The 19,509-nt window shown below is 54.1% G+C and overlaps 7 protein-coding genes across 7 annotated transcripts; 5 read left to right on the forward strand and 2 right to left on the reverse strand.

The window, feature by feature from the left end:
• Nucleotides 1-565: 565 nt before the first annotated feature.
• Nucleotides 566-3,462, forward strand: SMAC4_07969 (uncharacterized protein; the record flags this gene model as incomplete). Its single annotated transcript, XM_066090718.1, has 3 exons — nt 566-688; nt 739-2,016; nt 2,110-3,462. The coding sequence occupies 3 exons, from the start codon at nt 566-568 to the stop codon at nt 3,025-3,027; spliced, it is 2,319 nt and encodes a 772-aa protein (XP_065946320.1). The 3' UTR covers nt 3,028-3,462.
• A 408-nt stretch (nt 3,463-3,870) lies between these two features.
• SMAC4_07970 (uncharacterized protein) lies at nt 3,871-5,711 on the forward strand. The gene is made up of 2 exons (XM_024655918.2): nt 3,871-4,708; nt 4,855-5,711. Exons 1-2 carry the CDS (start codon nt 4,472-4,474, stop codon nt 5,266-5,268), a joined length of 651 nt encoding a protein of 216 aa, XP_024511724.1. The 5' UTR covers nt 3,871-4,471; the 3' UTR covers nt 5,269-5,711.
• An 82-nt stretch (nt 5,712-5,793) lies between these two features.
• SMAC4_07971 (uncharacterized protein) lies at nt 5,794-7,327 on the reverse strand. Its single transcript, XM_003346274.2, has 2 exons — nt 6,703-7,327; nt 5,794-6,460 (listed from the first exon to the last, which is right to left on the reverse strand). Exons 1-2 carry the CDS (start codon nt 6,921-6,923, stop codon nt 5,956-5,958), a joined length of 726 nt encoding a protein of 241 aa, XP_003346322.1. The 5' UTR covers nt 6,924-7,327; the 3' UTR covers nt 5,794-5,955.
• A 383-nt stretch (nt 7,328-7,710) lies between these two features.
• Nucleotides 7,711-12,196, reverse strand: SMAC4_07972 (uncharacterized protein; the record flags this gene model as incomplete). The annotated part of the gene is made up of 4 exons (XM_066090719.1): nt 12,091-12,196; nt 8,637-11,928; nt 8,247-8,585; nt 7,711-8,196 (listed from the first exon to the last, which is right to left on the reverse strand). The coding sequence occupies exons 2-4, from the start codon at nt 11,856-11,858 to the stop codon at nt 7,711-7,713; spliced, it is 4,047 nt and encodes a 1,348-aa protein (XP_065946321.1). The 5' UTR covers nt 11,859-11,928; nt 12,091-12,196.
• Nucleotides 12,197-13,105: 909 nt separating this feature from the next.
• On the forward strand, nt 13,106-13,849 carry SMAC4_07973 (uncharacterized protein; the record flags this gene model as incomplete). The annotated part of the gene is made up of 3 exons (XM_003346276.1): nt 13,106-13,248; nt 13,316-13,583; nt 13,658-13,849. 3 exons carry the CDS (start codon nt 13,106-13,108, stop codon nt 13,847-13,849), a joined length of 603 nt encoding a protein of 200 aa, XP_003346324.1.
• A 421-nt stretch (nt 13,850-14,270) lies between these two features.
• Nucleotides 14,271-17,675, forward strand: SMAC4_07974 (uncharacterized protein). The gene is made up of 3 exons (XM_003346277.2): nt 14,271-14,844; nt 14,907-16,528; nt 16,586-17,675. Exons 1-3 carry the CDS (start codon nt 14,580-14,582, stop codon nt 17,432-17,434), a joined length of 2,736 nt encoding a protein of 911 aa, XP_003346325.1. The 5' UTR covers nt 14,271-14,579; the 3' UTR covers nt 17,435-17,675.
• Nucleotides 17,676-17,873: 198 nt separating this feature from the next.
• On the forward strand, nt 17,874-19,440 carry SMAC4_07975 (uncharacterized protein). The gene has a single exon (XM_003346278.2). The coding sequence runs from the start codon at nt 18,364-18,366 to the stop codon at nt 19,378-19,380; it is 1,017 nt and encodes a 338-aa protein (XP_003346326.1). The 5' UTR covers nt 17,874-18,363; the 3' UTR covers nt 19,381-19,440.
• Nucleotides 19,441-19,509: the final 69 nt, after the last annotated feature.

Here is a 19,509-nt window from a genome sequence, read left to right on the forward strand (position 1 = left end):
GAGAATCCAATACTTACTAGCGAAGAGTATCTTATTAGCGTTAAAGATACATCAAGAATACACCGCAATACTCTCGGATGGAGTGGTGTGAGCGAGAAGTGAGCGGTTTCTTCATATTGAGCGAAATCTTCAAAGCCTCGTTCATCTCACAATGCTTGGCCATCCATCAAGGTTCTTGTTTGTTTACTTCTAGGCCACCTGTCTCTCGTGAGAACTCACCGATGACGGGTTTCATCTCAACGCCCTGCTGTTTACCAGGCAGCATTTGCTCACACGAGCTCTCTTATAACGAGGTTGTTCGTCCTAACATCCTGTTGTTTGCTTTTAGACCGCCGCTCATGATCATGAAATCGAATGGCGAGATGGCTGTCATCCAAATTTCCAGCCAGAAGGGTTATCACGAAGAACGCGTGGATCATCCTCCAGGCAAGTATAAGAAACCGCCTTTCCTCCCACCAACGACGAGATTCTTTCCTCCTTCATCCTACCACATCCATCTCACGAAGCTGTCTCTCAGTTCCAGATCACCATCGAACATCTGTCCACAGCTTCTACCCTCCTCAAGATGCGCACCTCACGCATCGCCACCGTCCTCCTGGCGTTGGCGCCCACTGCCATCCTCGGCAGTCCCGTATCCATCCCCAAGGACGGCATCGTTGCCATTGACCACAGTCTCACCCCTTCGAAGGTAAGTTCCCAACTCCCGCCTTCAACTCAAGCCAACTAACACGTCTCAAGACCACCAACCTGAACCATGGCCTCGCCGGCCGCGACGACCACAACCCCTCGATCCATACTGACGTCCATCCCGGCGACATGTGCATCAATGCCCATGCCACCGAGATTTGCACCCCGGGCGGTGAAGACAACCCCAACTGGAACCAAAACACCAAGCGTTCTCCCGTCTCTGAAGAAACCGCTCCCGACCCCGACTCTGACTGGGCCTGCAGCTACAACGCGGCCGGCCAGTACGAGTGCACCGGCGATCCCGACCACGAGACCTGCGTGTTCGACGAGCACGGTGACCCGACTTCTTGCACCGCTGGCCAGAAGAAGATTGCTACTCCCATCCGCCTTGCACACAACGTGAACCATGGCCTTCTTGCCAACAGAGACACCCTTCCCACGGCCCTTCCTATCGACCCCAACCACCCTTGGGTCTGCGGCTACAACGCCGCCGGCCAGTACGAGTGTGCTGGCGGCCCTAACGACGAGTCCTGTCTCTATGACGAGGACATGAACCGGAATTGCACTAAAAACAACAAGATGGATCTCAAGACTACCACCATCGACGCAGCTGCTGCTATCAACACTGTCAAAGCCAGAAATGACGGCGATCCCTACGGCGTCTGGGATTGCAAAAACACTGCCCTCCGACAATACATTTGCAGCGGCGGTCCCAACAACGAGACCTGCACCTTCGACGATGGCAGCAATGTTTTTTGCATTTCTAATACTTCTGCCAACGACCTCTTCAAGACCAGCAGCAGGGACTCAGAAGATGGAGGTGATCCGGATTTCTCCTGCGTCACTGATGTTACTGGGGACTATGTCTGCACGGGTGCTGATGTCCGCTGCGTCATTGGCAAGCAGGGAAATGCTACTTGCAGCTTTAATGGCCCCGACGGCAGCGATGCCAGCAAGTACAAGGTCAACGAGGAGCATCTCGCGATGGTTCTTTCTACGGTTGGGCCCAACCCCAAGAACAAGGACACTCAGGATGACAGCGACCCGTTTGATGTCAACCCTAATTACTCATGCACCCAGATCGCGGATTATACCTGGTCTTGCGGTTCGAACGGTATCTCTCCTCCCGGCTCTGGAAATGGCAAAGGGAAGGGTCTTGATAATCGTGGCTCGGGTGATCCTGGTCAGGGATGCAATCAGCCTCAAGGGTTCTTTGGCGGTTGTGATGGGAAGCGTGCTTCGGAGGAAAAGAGCGAAGTGGACGAGATTCCCGACGACCCTTCTCCTGGAAATGATAGCCGCAATTCGACCGAAGCCCAATGCCTTTATGTAAGTCTTCCTCTCTTTTTTCCCCCTTTCCCCTCTTCCCTCTCATTCTCGTCTTCCCTTCCTCTCAACGACCGATCCCTAACAAAACCCCAGATAACCGACGAAGATGCCGTCCCCTACCCCTCCGGCTTCAACGACTGCCGCAGCCTCTACCACGAGTTCCTCTCCTCTAACAACACCCTCTGGGTCCCCGACCCTGACATCCACTCAGCCCCCACCAACCCCGATGACTTCGTCCTCTCCTGGTCCACCGGCGCCAATGACTGCAAGAAGGGCGACTACAACACCTGCCACATCGTCATCTGCAACTATAATGAGCGCGATGGCTGGCCCGTCAAGCTCGCCAAGAAGGATATCAAGCAAAGAATGAAAGAGGTGCTGGATACGTGCGTGGGCGAGCAGCAGGTTGGCGGGTGGATACAAACCTACTTGTATAGTGCGACTTTGACGATGGGGGCGCTGGAGACTGTTAAATTGGCTGAGATTGAACGACAGAAGCGGGTTGATGGCAAGGAACATGTTGTTGTCTCTAACGAGAAGCGTGAGCCTGAGGACAATACCGGGTTGGCTATCCCCGAGGAGGATGAGAAGAAGTCTGTCAACGTCGAAGGCCAGGTTGCTGAACGTGGTGACGGTGACCCTGGTCAGGGATGTAGCCTGCCGCAAGGCTTTTTCGGAGGCTGTGATGGTAAGCTTGCTACCACTAAGCGGGAGGAGATGTTTGTCAAGGTTGTCAAGAAGTCGGCCGATGATGAGAAGCCGGCTGTTGTTAAGGGAGATGAGAAGGACGCCGATGATAAGGGACGCGATGGTTGGCACTCGTCATGCTTCTTCGGAGGTTGCAACGAAAAGGACATCATCAAGCGAGAGGAGATTGAAAAGGTGCGTGAGAAACTTGGTGATGATGATATGAAGAATGTGGTCGGTGACGGAGATCCTGGTCAGGGTTGTAGCCAGCCGCAAGGCTTCTTTGGTGGTTGCAATGGCAAAACCAGAGATGACGCTGTTTGAGCGGAAGGTGGATGGGATGCTGACGGCCACTGAGCAGGATGAGAATAAGGCTGCTGGCAATACGGGACCTGATGATCGCGAGGATAATCCGGATGAGAATTGCAGTGTGGTGGAAAGCTTTTTCTGGTATTGCTAGGACGGGTGAGAAAGGATCGGACCGGACTGAGAACAATCTCAGCTTGGGCGGCTCTTGTCCACAATTTCCACGACACAGATGAGCTGCTTCTTATTAGCCACGGCTGAAGCAAGGACAAGGGGAATTTTGGACTTGGAAGGGTTTCTCGGCGTTTTTCGAGCTCGGAAGATCTGATTGAGATGCTGGTGTCTGATGGCTCGATACTCGACCATGGTGATGTGTTCGACAGTCACTGACATGAGCAATATAGCTCAAGTGCCAGGTAGCCGCTCGCAGTCTTCGTTGCCAGAAACTCTTGATTTACCTCCTACATTTCTGTGAACTAATGAACCTCTTGGTCTGAGTGCTGGCGTGTTCTTGCATTGAATCAATCCAGGAGTAGCTGATGATGAATACCTCCAGCGGACTTGTTCCACGTCGATTGAGCCAGGGCAAACACTCGTGAATCACCGAGCTCTTTCGATGGGTGTGGATAGAATGAAGCTTGAGGCTTGCCATACTGGCTTGGTACCAAATCGACAGCCATGCCTGTTGGATTAAATCCGTGTGTTAACGACGAAAATGGCTGAGAGCTGCCTCGGTACACGAGGAAGCATGTGGAATGTTTTGAGAATTTGACTCGAGAGACCCCGAGCTTTGGTTTCCGCGTGTGATGGTTGTAATTCGGATCTGCCCGGGGCGAGCCTCGTAGATGGTTCACCCAAACCCGAAAAGACAGAGTTGGAAAAGCGAGAATTGTCATGTTGTCGCGATAATCCAAAATCTGACCGCCATGCATCGCCGCGGTCGTCACCCTCGTTGTGAGTTATCGTGAGTTCCGATGTTTTGACTTGTGTGTCCGTAATCCGCGACATCACAAGTAGAGATCAGTAACCTGCCGGTCAACAGCGCGAGCTGGTGCCGGTGGTATGGTTCTTTCACTCCGCCGTCAGGTTCCAGTCGTTCATTGTTCAACCCGCGAACGAAAACGGAAAGGACGCGTGAATGGGGTGTGACTTCTTCCATCTGAACATCTGAACCTGTCTGCCCAGCGTGGTTGCAAGCAGCGATGGACAAGAAAACAACAAACCTCTACCCTTCTCCATCATCTCCTCAAATTTCCCTCAACACCAACATTATCACCAACAACATTTTTGGTTGTTTTGGTATTGGCATCTCTCGCGCAGCGCTCACTCACGCAAGTACACAACGAAGTACCTCAAGATACTTACACCAGCCACACCCTCTTTATCGCCGCCCCACTCCCTTATCGCCCTGCAGCACCCGCAGCACCCGCAGCGTCACCACCACCACTCAGCTCTCAGAAGGATGTCTCACCAACCCTCAGCCTGGACCACGAACCGGTACGGATCTCGACCGGGCCAATCCACCAACCCGCAGCAGCGTCACCACTGGAACGCGATCCAAGATTCTCTACACCCAGTCTACCCGCGTCCTCGTTCAAATATCCAACTTGATTACCACGGAGATATTGCGCCGGCGCCAGGGTTGAAGGATAACGCTGATATCTTTTTTGGACCGGTTGGTGAAGGTGGTTTAAGTATGGTATGTTTGTTGTTTTCTTCCTTTCTCCATGTCCCCATGTCCCATGTCTATGTCCATGTCCCTGTCTGTTAGTTTTGTATCTTTCCTCCTCCCATTCTTTTTTTTTTTTTATCAGTCGCTAATGCTCCCTCCCTTCTTGAAAACAGAACAAAGACGCCCACTTCACCCCTCTCCACCTCCACGCCTCCCACCACGCCGATCTCTTCGACGACTTCACGCGCGACCGTCTCCCTTCCTCCGAAGACATTTACGTGCCACCCCACTTACAGCCCTTGAATCCCGAAGACGAAGATGACGTAGTCCCCGACCAACACGCTGCTTTCGGCATTCAAAAGGCTACGCAAAAGACGCGCGAGCCGGCTTGGAGAGATCTAAGACTTGATGAGCTGATGCAGCAAGGTCCTGGCGCGCCGGGGGCCGGGTTGGGATTGGGAAATGGTGGCGTGGGTGGTGGCAGTACGGCTGGTGTTGCTGGGGGTGGAATGACGGGGAATGGAGGGAGGAGGGTTGCGAGGAAGAAGATGAGGGCTGGTGGTGGGTATGGGGGGTTGCCGAGGTAATGGGTGCTTGAAGAAGGGGAGAGATGATGGTGACGACATATGGACGGTGTCTGGACACGGAAGTTGAACGAGCATTTGACAGGGGGAATGGGCGAGGACAAAGCGACGGCATCGCATGAGCTGCAAGACACGGCGCGTGCGGGCGGACGGACAAGTTCCGAATCTTTGGGGTTATAGCATAAGCAGGAGTTTGGGCTTTTATTTTGCGACTCTGGGACGAAGCGCATGCTCGGAGTTGGGAGGTCATGGACTACATGGGTTAATTTGGTAGGCCTCGGATTACAGCACACAGCTCGGCAAGCAGCGCATATCCCGACGGCATGTCCAGAGAGGAGTATGGTAGCATATTCAGGACGGCGCAAAATCGCTTATCAAAAATATCCCTATGGGCTTTAATTTCTAGAAACAAGATCAGCTTTTTCTTCTGGAATTCGATCTCTTCAACCCGTGATCGATAACCATACTCTCTCAGGCAATGCGCCTCTCGTATTAACTGTTCTCTCTCTGAACCTGTGATAATATTCACAAACGATGCCGTCATAACCGGTTAAACGCCATGCTAAATGCCCAATTCCAAATCCCAAAAGCCCCAAGCAAAACACACCTCCCTTCAGCATCTGTCCCTTCTTCCTGTCAACCCACTCTTGTACCGCCCTTTTCCACCTCTTTCTACGTCCTTACCGACCATCAGCTCTTATTCCCAATCAACGCCTCCCTTTCCAACACCTCCGGCTGAAACTTGACCAAGAACACCGTTCGGCCAGGCCACATCTCCCCGTCCGCCGCTCCTGTCCCTCCCGTCCCTCCACTTCCACTCCCATTACTCCCACCAGCCGTATCCCCAACCGTATGCGCCGTCACCCTAGCGGGAAACCCCGCCCCATCACATACCCCCTCAATAATCCCCGCCGCAAACGCCGCGCAGTTCAACTGGCTCATCTCCTTCGGCACGCTGATGTACGCGTTCACAAGCGGTTCGTTGTCGATGATCATGAACTCGTCCGGTGTATCGGGGTTGGAAGACTTCTCGAGCCGGTCGGCTTGTCGCCCGAAGAGATGCGTCCAGATGTTAATCTTGATGAAGTGCAGGAGGGCGATGATGTTCAGTGGACGCAGTTGCGAGCGCGGGGGTTCGCGGAAGAGGAGGAGGTCGAGGAGTTTGAGGCCTATGGGATGGCCTTGGAGGTTGAGTCTGAAGCGAGGTTTGGGATTAGCATGTGGACTGGATAATGGGCTACGGTTGGTAAAAGTGATGGGCAGGAAGTGTATGGGCAACGAGAGGGAAGCCACGCCGACAGCTCCAAGACCAGAGGCCATTCCAGTGGGAGACAGCCCAGCTAGAGCGACACGGCCAGGACACGACCGGGTCAAGGCCGGTGTCAAGCCCAAAGCAAAATCCGCAGAAGACAAGAAAAACCAGAAGAGTTGGCCTACCGTTTCTCCAACTCCTGAATCCCCGTCACCCTCCTCTGCGCATACGACACCATTTCCGCAAACAAATACGCAAAAGCCGCCTTGCTCAGCTCCGCCGTCTTGGTGCGGTTGAGTGGCCGGTGATAGATCGTCTTGCCGTTCGACGGGTATCGGAGCCCGGAATCGCCTGCGCGCGCCCCGTGGCTGCCGTTGCCTCCGGAGGCTGGTAGGTGGTTGGACATTGTTGCTGTGACACTTGTGTGGAGGATGTGAGAGCTGCCGGGGACTTGTGGTATTGGGACGGCGGTAAGATGGTAGGTACGTATGTGCGCGCCCGTTGTTGTATGGTGTATGATGCGATGGCAGGTTGGCGTCGTGATGCTCGTAGACAGCTATGCGTGGTGGGATGATCGCGGGTTGGATTGGATTGGGTGTATGGAAATCGTGGGATACCAACGGCGGCAAGTTGACGAGGGGACTCGGGAGCTTCAGGTGTCAGTGGTGAACGAAGCTACGGTAGCCGCGATTGACTGTGGCTTGACGGGTAGTGGGTCCGATGAGTAGCAGGTACCTTGGAAGTACCGGTACTGCTTGCATGCGCTTGCATAAGGAAGACCTTTAAATGTTTTGATTTGGAACCCCCCCCTTTTCACACAATTTCTGGAAGCCCTCCAACGTGGTCGACAAAATCAGGAGCATACGCAAGTAGATATCATATGTATTATGTTTTGTTCTTCCGTCGCTAAAAACTGAAGCACTTCTACGTATCGTAATGGAATAAAACTATTGGCACTTTCAACTACTAAACCCCCGTCTTTACTCTTAATCGCCCTTTCACGACTCCGAGATGACGACTCCTATACCTTCCTATCTACCTCCAGCACAAGGTCATCACTTTCATTGTAATCCCATCCACCCCATTCTTAATTCCCGCATCACCGTTTCCTCCAATAATCTTGCATATCAGCCTTATCCCTTTCCCGTGGATAAATAGTCAGGCATAGATATACTGTCATCCGACCGGGCATACTAAATCAGGCCGGCACCCTTGCTCTCCTCCTCCCTGAGGGATTGAAGGTCTGTCCTAAAGTCCTTCGATACCCACTCCCAATAGCTATGCCAGACCTGGTTGGTTCCTGCCACTGCAGCCGAGCCCCCGGGGGCTGCCGCTCCGACCACGCCGCCCGTGCTTAGGTAAGCCTTGAGTTTCTCCCCGAGCAAGAGTGTGACCCGAAGAGCTGCCCGGTTAGCCTCAGCTAGCTTCTCGAGCTCCTGCTTCACCGCTGTGTCCTTCAGCTTGGTCGACAGCGTCTTGCGGAAGGCCTCTGCGATGGAGTCGAGACGGCGAATGGTCTCTTCGGGGGCGATGTAGGCGAGTTTGGAGACCATCAGGTTGCAGAGAGCCTTGATATCGTTGTCATCCGACAGGCCGGCGACAATGCGGTCGTAAAGATCAATAATGCTGATGCGGGAAAACGCCGTCTCCATGAGAGCGTAGAGGGTTTCGTATGCAGCCTATGAATATTAGTCTCGGGTAACCTTGTGCACAAGAATGGCCTACTCACCTTGCGAAGTTCCAAACCATCATCAATAATATGCTTGAACGGACCCATCTGAACCTCCCTGATGAGCTCCGGCTTGATCACCGTCTCCCTCATGACATAAGGCATCAGCTTGTTAAGATGAACAAGGATGATGTCCGCCTTGTTGTGCGCCGCCGAGTTGAAGGTCGACATGGCATGACGACGGTTCTCCATCTCAGGATCCTCCAGCATCGTCTTGAGCATGTCAACCAGGTGGCTCTTGAGCATGCTGTCAAAGACCTCGTTCTCGTCGGGGAGAGTGTAGCGAAGGGCCTGAATGGCGATGGCCCTCAACAAAGGCGACTGGTCGTTGAGCAGGGACTATAGAATGTTAGCGCCGGAAAACCTTGGATGAGCGAGGTCCCAACTTACGACAAGCTTCAACATGTACGTCTTGGGATCAATGATAACCAAACGACCAATACACTCTGCACAAACCGCCTTGTTATCCTCCGACCCAGACGCAGCAAGGATCTGGTTCCAGATGGGAGTCGACAACTGGCCAAGATCGGTCGAAGACATAGCAACTTGCTGGAGAACCTCCTTGATAGACTGAAGAAGCAAGTACTGCGTGTTACCCCCCTGATGCATCGACTCAAGGATGACCGGGACATAAGCAGTTACGTTGCCCGCTCCAGCACGACCCAAAGCAACGGCGGCAGAAAGCGCCGTCTTGTCGTACTCGCTATGGAACTGCTCAAGGAAGAGGCTGGGAGAGTACGGGAACTTATCGCCAAGACGAAGTCCGGCCTCACCCAGAATGGTAAGCGCAAGGCTGGCCCTCTCACCCTTCTGCTGCTGGATCTCCTGGACGAAAAGCTCGGCCGTGTAGGTGCCCTTATTACCACTCGCCACAAGAAGGGTACCGATAACCTTGCCGACCACCGCGGGGTCACCGCTCAGGGCAACCTGGTTGAGCAGGCGCTGCATCAGAATCTCTCCCTTCCCAGTCTGGCCGATGCTATGGACAAGCACTAGAAGAGAGTCAAGGACCGTGCCTGTAACTGTCGACTCCATAAGTAGTTTACAGAGCGCGGTCATGAGCTCGTGAGTGATGACGATTTGCGGCTTCTCCTGTGCCAGGCGTGCAAGCACGAGAAGACCAGGGCCAAGAAGCTGGGCGTCGTAGTGCGTGATGACTGTAACCAGCGCGGTCACCACCTTCTGGACAGTCGCATCATCTAGAGTGTTCTTGGTAGCCGGCGAGAGGACCAAATGCTTGAGGGCCATAACGCTGGAGCCCCTCAAGGAACGGTTGGCCTTGCGCAACTGAGCGGCAAGTTCACCAACAACTTCTTGAGTCCACGGCGCGTCGAAAGAAGCTCCAGACGATGAGAAAGCGGCAACAGTGTCAATTGCCCGGACGGCGGCGAGACGCGTGGTTTCGTTGAAGAGCCTGTCCTTAAGGTGACCGAGAGCAGTCTTCCGGTTCTCATCCGGGAGCAAGGCGGCGCCTTCAGCATCTGATGTCCGAGAGAGGAGGGTCCCAAGGGCATGGATGGCCTTTTGGCGAACTTCGGCGTCAGCATCATTGTCCGTGGTGCGGTCAACCATCACATTGTAAAGCTTTTGCAGCTCTCCCTTGTACTTTTGCGCAGTCATGCGAGCACGTGGGGGTGTGATGGCCTTGGAGACTTCCTCGGCAGTTTGGACAGCCTCAGCGGCGATCTTGTAGACACGGTCATGAACAACTGAAACAACACCATCAACGATCTTTGGTAGGTAAGGCTGCAGGTCATTTGACGAGTGGTTCCTGGCGAAGCTGCTAATGAGGCGAAGCGCCGCAATGCGAAGAGTGTTAGTCGTAGCAGAGGCGCTACCCCCAGTAAAAGAAATCTGCGTCGATGAGGTGCCTAATCCGGTCGGTTTGATGGCATCCAGAATAAGGTCCGTGATCTGGTCGAGATATGGCGCAAGGCCACCCTTTTGAACCGAAATCAGATCATCAAGAATATTGATGGTGGCCTGCTTCGTGGGAATGAGCTTGCCCTTGAGCAGTTTGGTAGCCGACTTGACAATGGCAGGAGTGAGGGCGGCGAGATCGGCACGAGGTCCCGTTGCTGGGATCTTTTCGGCCTTTGGCGATGTAAGCCCAGTGCCGGAGAGATTTACCGGCAGACCAGCTTGACCAGCTGCGCTACTCTGGCGTCTGCGCTTCCGGCTCTGAGGAGCTTGGCCAAGGCTATCGCCAGTGGCGCTGTCGATCGTAAAGTCAGGAATGACACCCTCTCCCGTCTTGCGAATCAGCAAGGAGACGGCAGAGAGAACCTCCAGACGAACATTCTCCTCGCGCTCGTCGAACCTCTTGATCAATGCCGGAGCAACCTTTTGGTAGAGAACACCGCTCTCCAAGAGGTCGCCGCTGCTTCGTGTTGAAATGATGGTATGCAGGGCCTTGGCAGCGCACCGCCTGACCTTCCAGCTTGCATCATCGTCGTCGTCAAAGTTACCATCAGCCTCGAACTCGTCGTCATCGTCGAAATCGTCTTCCTCGTCTTCCTCCTCTTCCATATCCTCGTCCTCGTCGGCGGCATAGTTGGGATCGAACTTGAGGTACCGCAGACAGGCATCGATGGCATCATTCGTGTAGGGACGCATCTGGTTGGGACAGGAGGAAAGGAATGCGTCCAGGGCAACAAGAGCGGCTTCCCGAACATCGCCCCATTCCGAAGTAGTCTCGCTTCCTTCTTGGATGGCTTCGAGTTGTGCCTGCAACTCCTCCTCGTTAAGGGCATCGAGAACGAAAGTGACCACCTCGGGCAGATAACGGCCAAACCGATGAGGAATGGAACGGGCCATGGAACCCAGGATTGTGATGTAGAGACGGCGGGTAGCGGGTGGCATGCTGGACTTGCGCAACAGAGAGACAGTGCGCTTAACGAAAGTAGCCAAAAGATCGTCCGACAAGTAGTGAGCCAGCATAGACACGGCGGCAACGGCTCTCTTCTTGACGACTGATGTGGACTTCTCCTGGGCCAAAAGGCTAACAACAGCATCGTGGAGAGCCTCAACCTCAACAAGGGTAAGCACTGGGCCGAAGCATCTGACGACTTCTATGAGAACGTCGACAGAATCCGAAGTGACTTGGCCTCCTTGGAGCAGGCCGGGTACCTGTTTGCCGGTGGTCTGACCCAGGAAGCGAGGAATGAGCAACTTGCTGATGGTCTCGTAAGCCTCTTGCGCTTCCTTACTCGTCGCGACACCGGGCACAGGACGCGGAAAGGCTTCGATGACAGCTTTGAGGGCCATGGCAGGAACTGAGTTGATATCCGAGTTTTGGCTTTGCAACTCGATAAGCTTCTGCATGGCGGTGCCGTAGGTCTGCCATGGGAGCTTCTTGAATAGGGGACCCAGCACCTTGATGGCCTGGTTCTGGACCTCGCCATTCTGATCACCCAAAGCCTTGATGACCTCGTCGAGAGTGCGATTTGATGTGTTGTAGTCGTGTTGGAGGAGGTCTGGCTTGGCAATGTTGAGGGTGGCCAACAGATCGTTGAGGGCCATGTAACGGTAATCGGGGTCGGCATCGTTGATCTTGGAGAGCAGGAGGCTGACCGTGTGGGAGGTCGGGTTGGACGTGCCTGGCGTCGCCATGATGTATGTATTATTGTGGGATCAACCGCGCATTCGATAATGGTACTAGATGTGGCAAAGACTGGGCTTTCTATGGCGATGTTAGCTTCCGCGCGTATGGGGTTGCGCCGTGCGATATGTTGCTAGCAGTAAATGGTTTGTTGATGGTGGTGAGTTGATGGTGTTGATGTCGCGATGTGAAGTGGAGATGGGCCAGCAAGGTGACGGAAGGTCATTGAGAGCTACCACTTACGTATAACAGACCACTCAGTACAAGTGGAATGGCTGCTTTCTTCTGGACGGGACTGCACTGTTGCGATCCGAGAGTCGTTATTGCTTCGTTCGTCGGGGAGCTGGATGGAAATGCGCAGGAAAGGACGGAAGCTGTTGATTTAGAGAAAAAGTCGAATGTTTGTTTGCCTCTTTCAATGTCAGGTCAACAACAACACACGCAGGCACCAGACATGAACTGTAAAGTCAACTGAACCGAAAAGGTGCAATCTGCAGTCTGGACGGCGACCCAAGTGGGAGCTCATGCCCGCCGCTGCTGTCAAATGGTGGGGTAATGACAGGGGTGACCTGCTAAGGTACGTATCGCCAGCCTCCAGGCAGGCAGGTACCAGGTGGTAGCTTGCGGCAGGCAGCAAAGTGGGGCCAGCTCCTGTCTTATGGCAGCCATCCTCCGCCAAGCTCGAACCATCTGGTGTTGATGCACGGTTCAGAGGACCGACAAGGAGGTCTTGATCAACAACTCTCTGCGACCACGGATGCCAACCTTCACCATCTGTACCGGGTGATTGAGATCCAAGATATTTGGGCGTTGTTGCAGAAAGACAAGAACCATTCAAAGACCAGGGGTCCCCAGCCTGACGGGCAAAGGGAGTATTAACAGCATCCGTTGCATTACTGGCGCCAAGCATCCCGTCCAAGTCGTCGACATCATTGATAGCATCGTCCAACGGCAACAGGTCAGCATCGGGAAATGAGCACCCCGAAAGATCAAGTATGGGAGCCTCCATCCCGCTCGGGAAAGGACATCAGGTACATTTCTCGTGTATGACTTAAAGGAGTAGAAGGGTAATTGGGTAACACAAGACCCTATTTATATTTATTTGTGAAGTGATTCCCTCAGCTAAAAGTCTTTCCTGTGTCAATATACAAACAAACAAACAACTACGAGTCTACCTTTGACGAGCAAGACATCCACTTACGAACGACACACATACACCACCACCTGGATTTAAACATCTACCAAAACAGCTTTCACAATGCTAGCCTCAAGAGCCGGAGCTTCCATTCTGCGGTCCACAGTCCGCCAGCCCATCAGTAACCAAGTGGCTTTCACACGCTCCGTTGGCCAAAGAGGATATGCAAGCTTGGGCAATGCTCACAAGGCAAGCGACCGGACTTGGTATGTTTCCTTCTCCATCTCTTGTTGCCAACATAAATCATTCCAGCCCAGCTGACAATTCCCCCAGGCTGCTCACCTCGCTCGGAATCTCCGTCCCCATCGGCTTGTATCTAGTGTCAAGCGGATCCGCAAAGAAGAAGCCCATCGGGCACGGAAAGGAACACGAAGGCTACAAGAGCCATGAAGAATACGCGTGGGAACAGCCTACCGAGAAGGATGTAGCCAAGGCGAAGCTGAAGGAAACCAGTTCGGACAACAACAATCTGAACTTCAAAACGCCCGATGAAGGCAACTCCAAGCAGTCGAATCAAAGGGACAGGCTGAAGGACGACAAGGTGAGTCAAAGCCCAATTCACAAGCTGAACTGACCATGAGAAACACATGCTAATGTGTATGGCCTATCCCGTAGTCGGCCGGAAAGTTGGGAGTCGTCTCGGAAGGTTCATCCACATATGAGGCGAGCCCCAAGACCGTTGTTCCGCCGCCCTCAGCAGAGTCGTCGCACCCAAGTGGAAAAGAGTCTTCAACCAGCAGCGAGTCCGACCTGCCCGATTCACGACCAGGTGCCAGCTTGACCGAAAAGGCCATCAACAGGGAATAAAGTGGAAGGATCTTAATCTGGGCGCGGACGACTAAAGGGGAAGCATCGTGTACTCTCGCGCAGGAACGGACAAGCGAGTGTGTAATTATATCTGACAATTCGACTGCGTCAGCCAGGGCGAGCGCGATCAAACCCAAGCCGCATCACGGTTGTTACTTACCGAGCATATCCCGGATAACCTTCGATGACGCAATGCCATTTGACCAGTCCAATATTGGCATGTTTGGTAGCTCGAAACCTCTCGTCAACCTTCTTAGGTATTTTGATTTCTGATAGATCTGTTAACTAAAGCATGATCCTACCTTGCATATGTGTATGAAATTCTACTAATGCCTTTCCCGGTTCGTATGTAGCCATTTCATTTCGTCCATGTGAGGGTTGGATCAGTTTGAGAAGTATTTCGTCCAGTGTGTTCGTAGTACCTAGCTAACCTGAAGAAAGCGCAACTTGATGTTGCTGATACTTACCTCTGGCAAACCAAAACACCACGGGCAAGTGCGAGGAAAGACCACATGACAATTAAACAAAGCATTCACGGTTCAAGCAGCAACTTGCCAGACTTCTTCCACCTCGCGGCCTGTCAAATCACCAGTTTCTTCGCGGAACCCTTCTCCAGTTCATCCCAGCCACTCATTTGCCCTTGGCCATCGTCCCGGCATAATCCCTTCACAAAGCCAGAATCATTATATTCCGCACATCCAGTTTTCCTCCATCCTCACTTAAACTCGCAATGGCGGACCGAGAGCCTTCAACCAAAGAAAACACTTTGTCCAGGCCGCTGGAGATCCCAGACAATGACTGGAAAATCAGCCTCTATGATCCTGGCGATGATATGGACGGTACCCGAGCATATCTTCTCCCCTGTGACATGTTCGGCCGCACCCGATACCGCTTGAACCTGATGGAACAGGGACACGATCCTCTTGATCTCGCCGATTACGAAGAGTGCAACCCAACTTGTTGGAAGTTCTTCGGGTTGTGCACTGGAGGTTTATGTATGTGTCACGCTTTTTCCCTCTCGTTCTTGACCTGTGACCGTTAGTTAACAACAAAGTAGACATCGGCAGCGGCATCTACACCGGAAAAGAGACGACCAGGATCCGTGAAAAGTATGGCATCAAGGGCACAACAGGAGACGATATTACCAAAGGCATCCTCTGTCAGCCATGTTCCCTGATTCGAAATGACCTCGAGATCCGCCAGCGTGAGAGCATGAAACGAGAGGCCGATCTCCCTCCTCCGCGGCCCATCGGTGAGAGCTACCAGCCCATCTTCGCCATCAAGCCCGATGGCTACAAGTCGGAACCGCGAATGACTACTCCCCGAGGCATCCTGAAGCCGATCACGTCTCCGGAAACGTCATCTCCGCCGGATGGCCAGCCTACTCTTCGGGAAGTGCGCTTCCACGAACCAGGACAGGCAAATGCACCCAATGTTGCTGCCTCGCATCCTACTGAAGTTGGCTATGTTTCTCAATCCCCCGTTAGCCCTGGCACCGAGGCTGGTCCCTCGAATGTCAACCAACGACGCAACAGAGAAGGAACTTTGACTCCCATCGAAGAAGCAGAGAATCAAGCTGTGGAAGAAAGGAAGAGGAGCACCATTTTGGGCCCGGCAATGAACACCTTCCAAAGAACGACAAGCCCTCCTGTCATGCACGTCACCACCAGCAATGCCCCCATCCAGGCGCCAATTCCGACTCGTGACCACGACAGATCTAGAAAACGTCGAAGCCCGGACACGGATCCGTTGGCAGAACCCGTGCAATCCCGGGAATCCCCTCGGAGGGCATCCACCGGATCGACCAGCGTGCGGGGTCCTGAATACCAACCTGATCGTTTTGAAGATCCAGGCCGGCCCCGGCAATCGCCTTCAAAGGTACTTGCTGGATCTACTAATGACCGGAGCCCTGAGTCTCGACCAGATCGACATGAAGAGCTGAGCCAATCAGCGCCGAATCGGGCCCTGAACTCACTCCCAAACGCAGCCAGATCTACCAATGTTCGTAGTCCTGGGCTTCAGCCTGGCCGGCTTGAAGCGCCGCGCCTTTCTGCGGATTCGCCCACAAAGACAATCGAGTCTAACGTTGCCGGGGGCTTGTCTGATTCGCCCCCAACTTCACAAAGATCCCTCGACATCCAGCTGTCTGAGTACAGATTCGATGAACCCTCTGCACAATTCCCCGTGATCGAAGCGCGCGTCCCATCCCCCGATCTCTCTCGAAAAGCACCCAACATTGGAAAGGCCCGTACTCCAGTCCGCAAGTCCAGATTTTCCGAGGAATTTGATCACCCATCCGCCGATGAAATGTTCTCACAGATTCCTGACGCTGCCCCAAGCAGCTCCCTCAATGCTCCTCCCCGACTTCCGCATTTGCCTGGTGCATTCGACACTCCATCTATGCCACCCGCAACCATCCCTGCAGGCTCTCCTCACGTTTCTACTCAGCTCCCCCAGCTTCCTGGTGCATTCCCTTCCTCTTCACACTCTGAGACACCCAACATGAAGCCATCAGCTCTCGAGCAGCTTGCCGCCCTGCGTGACGTGGCGAACCAGTCTCCCAAGGTGGTCACAGTTGAGGAAGCGGAAGCCGTGATTTCAGAATCGATCCGTGGCCGGGTTGATGAGCCGCGAATCGGTGATCGTCCCCATGACATTTCCCAAGACTTGCAAATTCCGGTGACCCCTGCTCGGGACATCAGACACCGTCTCAGCATCGACGAGCAACTAGCGTAGGACGTGACTCGTCCGCAACCGCATAATCTGGGCACCGATACCCTCGTTGGCTTGCCTCAGCAGCCGGAAGCTCACGACCTTGGCAAGGATACTATCCTCAACTTGCCTGACCAGCAGCATGAGCCTCACGGTCTGCATGTAGATCCCAAGGTTGCGCTTGCCGCCTCCAGGGCCAGAGACCATCCCATCGAGTCCGATCCCCGCATCAATTCGCCCAAACCGAGCTCCATCCGCGATCACAGGATTGCCGAAGACAAGCACCCCACGGTTCCCAGAACTGGCGGTCCTTTCAGGCATGGCATCCATCTGGACCAGCGCGTCGCAACTCCTCCGGCCTTGGTGCGGCCGCATGATCTCCTCGAAGACAGACAAATTGCCACACCAAGTCCTAGTCCTGGTGGTGAGAACCACAACCTTGCTTCCGACGCCAGGAATGCGAGCCCAGGTCTGGGATCAAAACTGGGAGGTCTAGCAGCTGGAAGACCGCACTCGCTTCGCCATGATAGTCACGTCGGGACGCCGAAACATTCGGGAGAAAATATTCATGATTTGGTGTCTGATGCCCGAGTGTCGTCGCGTGCTGATCTTCCGTCGCCCGATGCAAGGGCCGATGCAAGGGTATCAGCCGAGGCCGGGCAGGATGCAAGGGTGTTGGCTAGGACCGGACCGGTGAGTCCACAGGCGAAGAGTCCGGAGCCGAGAAGTCCCCCGCCCAAGAGAGTGGCTGCTGCTAGTCCGTCTTTGAGCGCGTCCAGCATCAGCATTGGGACCAGAGCGCACCAGTTGCTGGAACACTTTTTGGAGAGAGATCGGAGGGGCGCAGAGCGGAGAAGTGGGAGTAAGTCGTGAATTCGTTGTCGTGAATCAGCGGGAGGTAACGGACCGGATAGGAGATTTCGTGGGGTTGAGAAACTTGAGGAAAGCTGTGCAAAATGGTGGAACATGCATCACGGCTGGCCGACATTCGGGATGACACACTTTTGGTTGAGGACCACCCAGGAGAAAGACCTGGGATAGAGGTATGACGGAGTTGATGGCCAAGATGAGTTGGTTGGAAACACCTGCAAACAGAAGCTTTAATCATTAGTCTTAATCATCAGCATCAAGGCACCTAAAATTCGAGTAATTAGTATTCTCTCCAGTTGACGTTTGATAGTGGGTGTTGTTGTGAACTAGGAAGCTGGGTCGGGTGGAAGTGACCCACCGCCAACAAAATGACCAGCGTCGTGTGCAGAATGATTTGATTTTGCGATTTTCACTCGCCTACCCGGGACTTCCGCCCATGGCCCGCGTGTTGGACCGATGCCGGGGCGGCATTGATGGCATCCTCTTTTCCGATGCCGGTGGCAGCAACGGCGGCAAGTGTGGGGTCTCCACCGGCTCCGTCTCACAAAGTGGGTCCGCCCGCCGGACGTCTGAACTTTCCCCTGTCCGAGGTCTTGGCGGCGGGGTGGTTCCCGCTGTCCCCGACGGCTCCAGACTGCGAAGTGGAAGTTGCCCCTCTGTCACGTTTCCGAATTCCTGGACTTCCCCAGACTCACGACCGAGAAAGTGTTACACGACCCTGACTCGATTAGACTTTGATTGAGCTGTCTCTTTCTTCATCAAAACAACTCGTTTGGACAAGAAGATACCCGTCAGGACTGTCTTACTCTTGCGACTACTTGCGACTAGCATCAGTCACTCATCCATCCATCCCTCAACCTCACTCTCACCAACCAAATCATCACTCTCAAACTTAGCCGTCTCAACAACAAATCAAGACAACCACAGCCAAAATGTCTGAACAACAAAAACAAACAGTCCACATTGGCACCCGCCGCTCCGCCCTCGCCCTCCGACAAGTCGACCTCGTCATCGCCGCCCTCCAGCCTCACCACCCCAACGTGCACTTCCAAGTCCACGCTCTCGCCACCCTCGGCGACAAGAACCAAACCGCCTCTCTCCCTTCCCTCGGCAAGGGTCTCTGGACCAACGAGCTCGAAGCCAAGCTTTTCAACAACGAAGTCGACTTCATCGTGCACTGTCTCAAGGACGTGCCCACCACACTCCCGGAGGGCGGCAAGATCGGCGTCGTCACGGAGCGTGAAGATCCTCGCGATGTGGTGGTCATGAAGAAGAAGTGGGCTGAGCAGGGCAAATACAAGGTCCTTGCCGATTTGCCGGAGGGTGCTATCGTCGGTACTTCCTCCGTTCGTCGCGCCGCACAGCTCCGTCGCCAGTATCCTGGGTTGGTGTTCAAGGATGTGCGCGGTAACATCGAGACGAGAATGCGCAAGTGTGACGAGGAGGACTACGATTGCATCATCCTTGCTGCTGCTGGACTCTTGAGGATGGGCTACGATGAGCGGATCGCGCAGTGGTTGGATTCTACAACGGAGGGCGGAGGCATGTTGCATGCTGTTGGGCAGGGCGCGTTGGCGATGGAGATCAGGGAGGGCGATGAGAAGACGTTGGAGATCATCAAGCCGCTGTGTCATGAGAAGACGATGGTGGCGACGTTTGCGGAGAGAGCGGTCATGAGGAGCTTAGAGGGCGGGTGCAGCGTGCCGATTGGTGTTGAGACCAAGTGGGTGGAGGATGACAAGTTGCAGCTTAAGGCGACGGTGGTCAGCTTGGATGGAAAGGAGAGTGTGGATGGGCAGAGCGTGGAGGTGGTCAAGACGACTGAGGAGGCGGAGGAGATGGGTAGGAAGCTTGCGGAGGACCTGGCGAAGAGGGGCGCGCAGAAGATCTTGGACGTTGTCAACAAGGGTCGTGCCTCGGGTGGTGCGCTCAAGGTTGGCGATCTCTGAGTGCGTTTTCTCTGATGTTTTTGTACGATAGGAATGGATGGATGGGATGAAAAGTTGGCGCGATGTTTGTTTTTTGCGGGCGAACTAAAAGCTAGAGGTGTGCGAGGCGCAATCCTGGGATTGATACGA

The sequence above is a fragment of the Sordaria macrospora genome, chromosome 2 (genome assembly GCF_033870435.1).
Source record: "Sordaria macrospora chromosome 2, complete sequence".
NCBI classification, from domain to species: domain Eukaryota; kingdom Fungi; phylum Ascomycota; class Sordariomycetes; order Sordariales; family Sordariaceae; genus Sordaria; species Sordaria macrospora.

Excerpts from the sequence above, each read along its gene's own strand:
- SMAC4_07970 (XM_024655918.2), top strand. The coding sequence starts at position 4,472 with ATGTCTCACCAACCCTCAGCCTGGACCACGAACCGGTACGGATCTCGA. Across the intron at positions 4,709-4,854 it reads GTGAAGGTGGTTTAAGTATG|AACAAAGACGCCCACTTCAC; the intron begins GTATGTTTGTTG and ends TCTTGAAAACAG.
- SMAC4_07971 (XM_003346274.2), bottom strand. The coding sequence starts at position 6,923 with ATGTCCAACCACCTACCAGCCTCCGGAGGCAACGGCAGCCACGGGGCG. Across the intron at positions 6,461-6,702 it reads ATTCAGGAGTTGGAGAAACG|ACTCAACCTCCAAGGCCATC; the intron begins GTAGGCCAACTC and ends ACCTCGCTTCAG.
- SMAC4_07974 (XM_003346277.2), top strand. The coding sequence starts at position 14,580 with ATGGCGGACCGAGAGCCTTCAACCAAAGAAAACACTTTGTCCAGGCCG. Across the intron at positions 14,845-14,906 it reads GTTGTGCACTGGAGGTTTAT|ACATCGGCAGCGGCATCTAC; the intron begins GTATGTGTCACG and ends ACAACAAAGTAG. Across the intron at positions 16,529-16,585 it reads CCCAAGACTTGCAAATTCCG|GACGTGACTCGTCCGCAACC; the intron begins GTGACCCCTGCT and ends CAACTAGCGTAG.
- SMAC4_07975 (XM_003346278.2), top strand. The coding sequence starts at position 18,364 with ATGTCTGAACAACAAAAACAAACAGTCCACATTGGCACCCGCCGCTCC.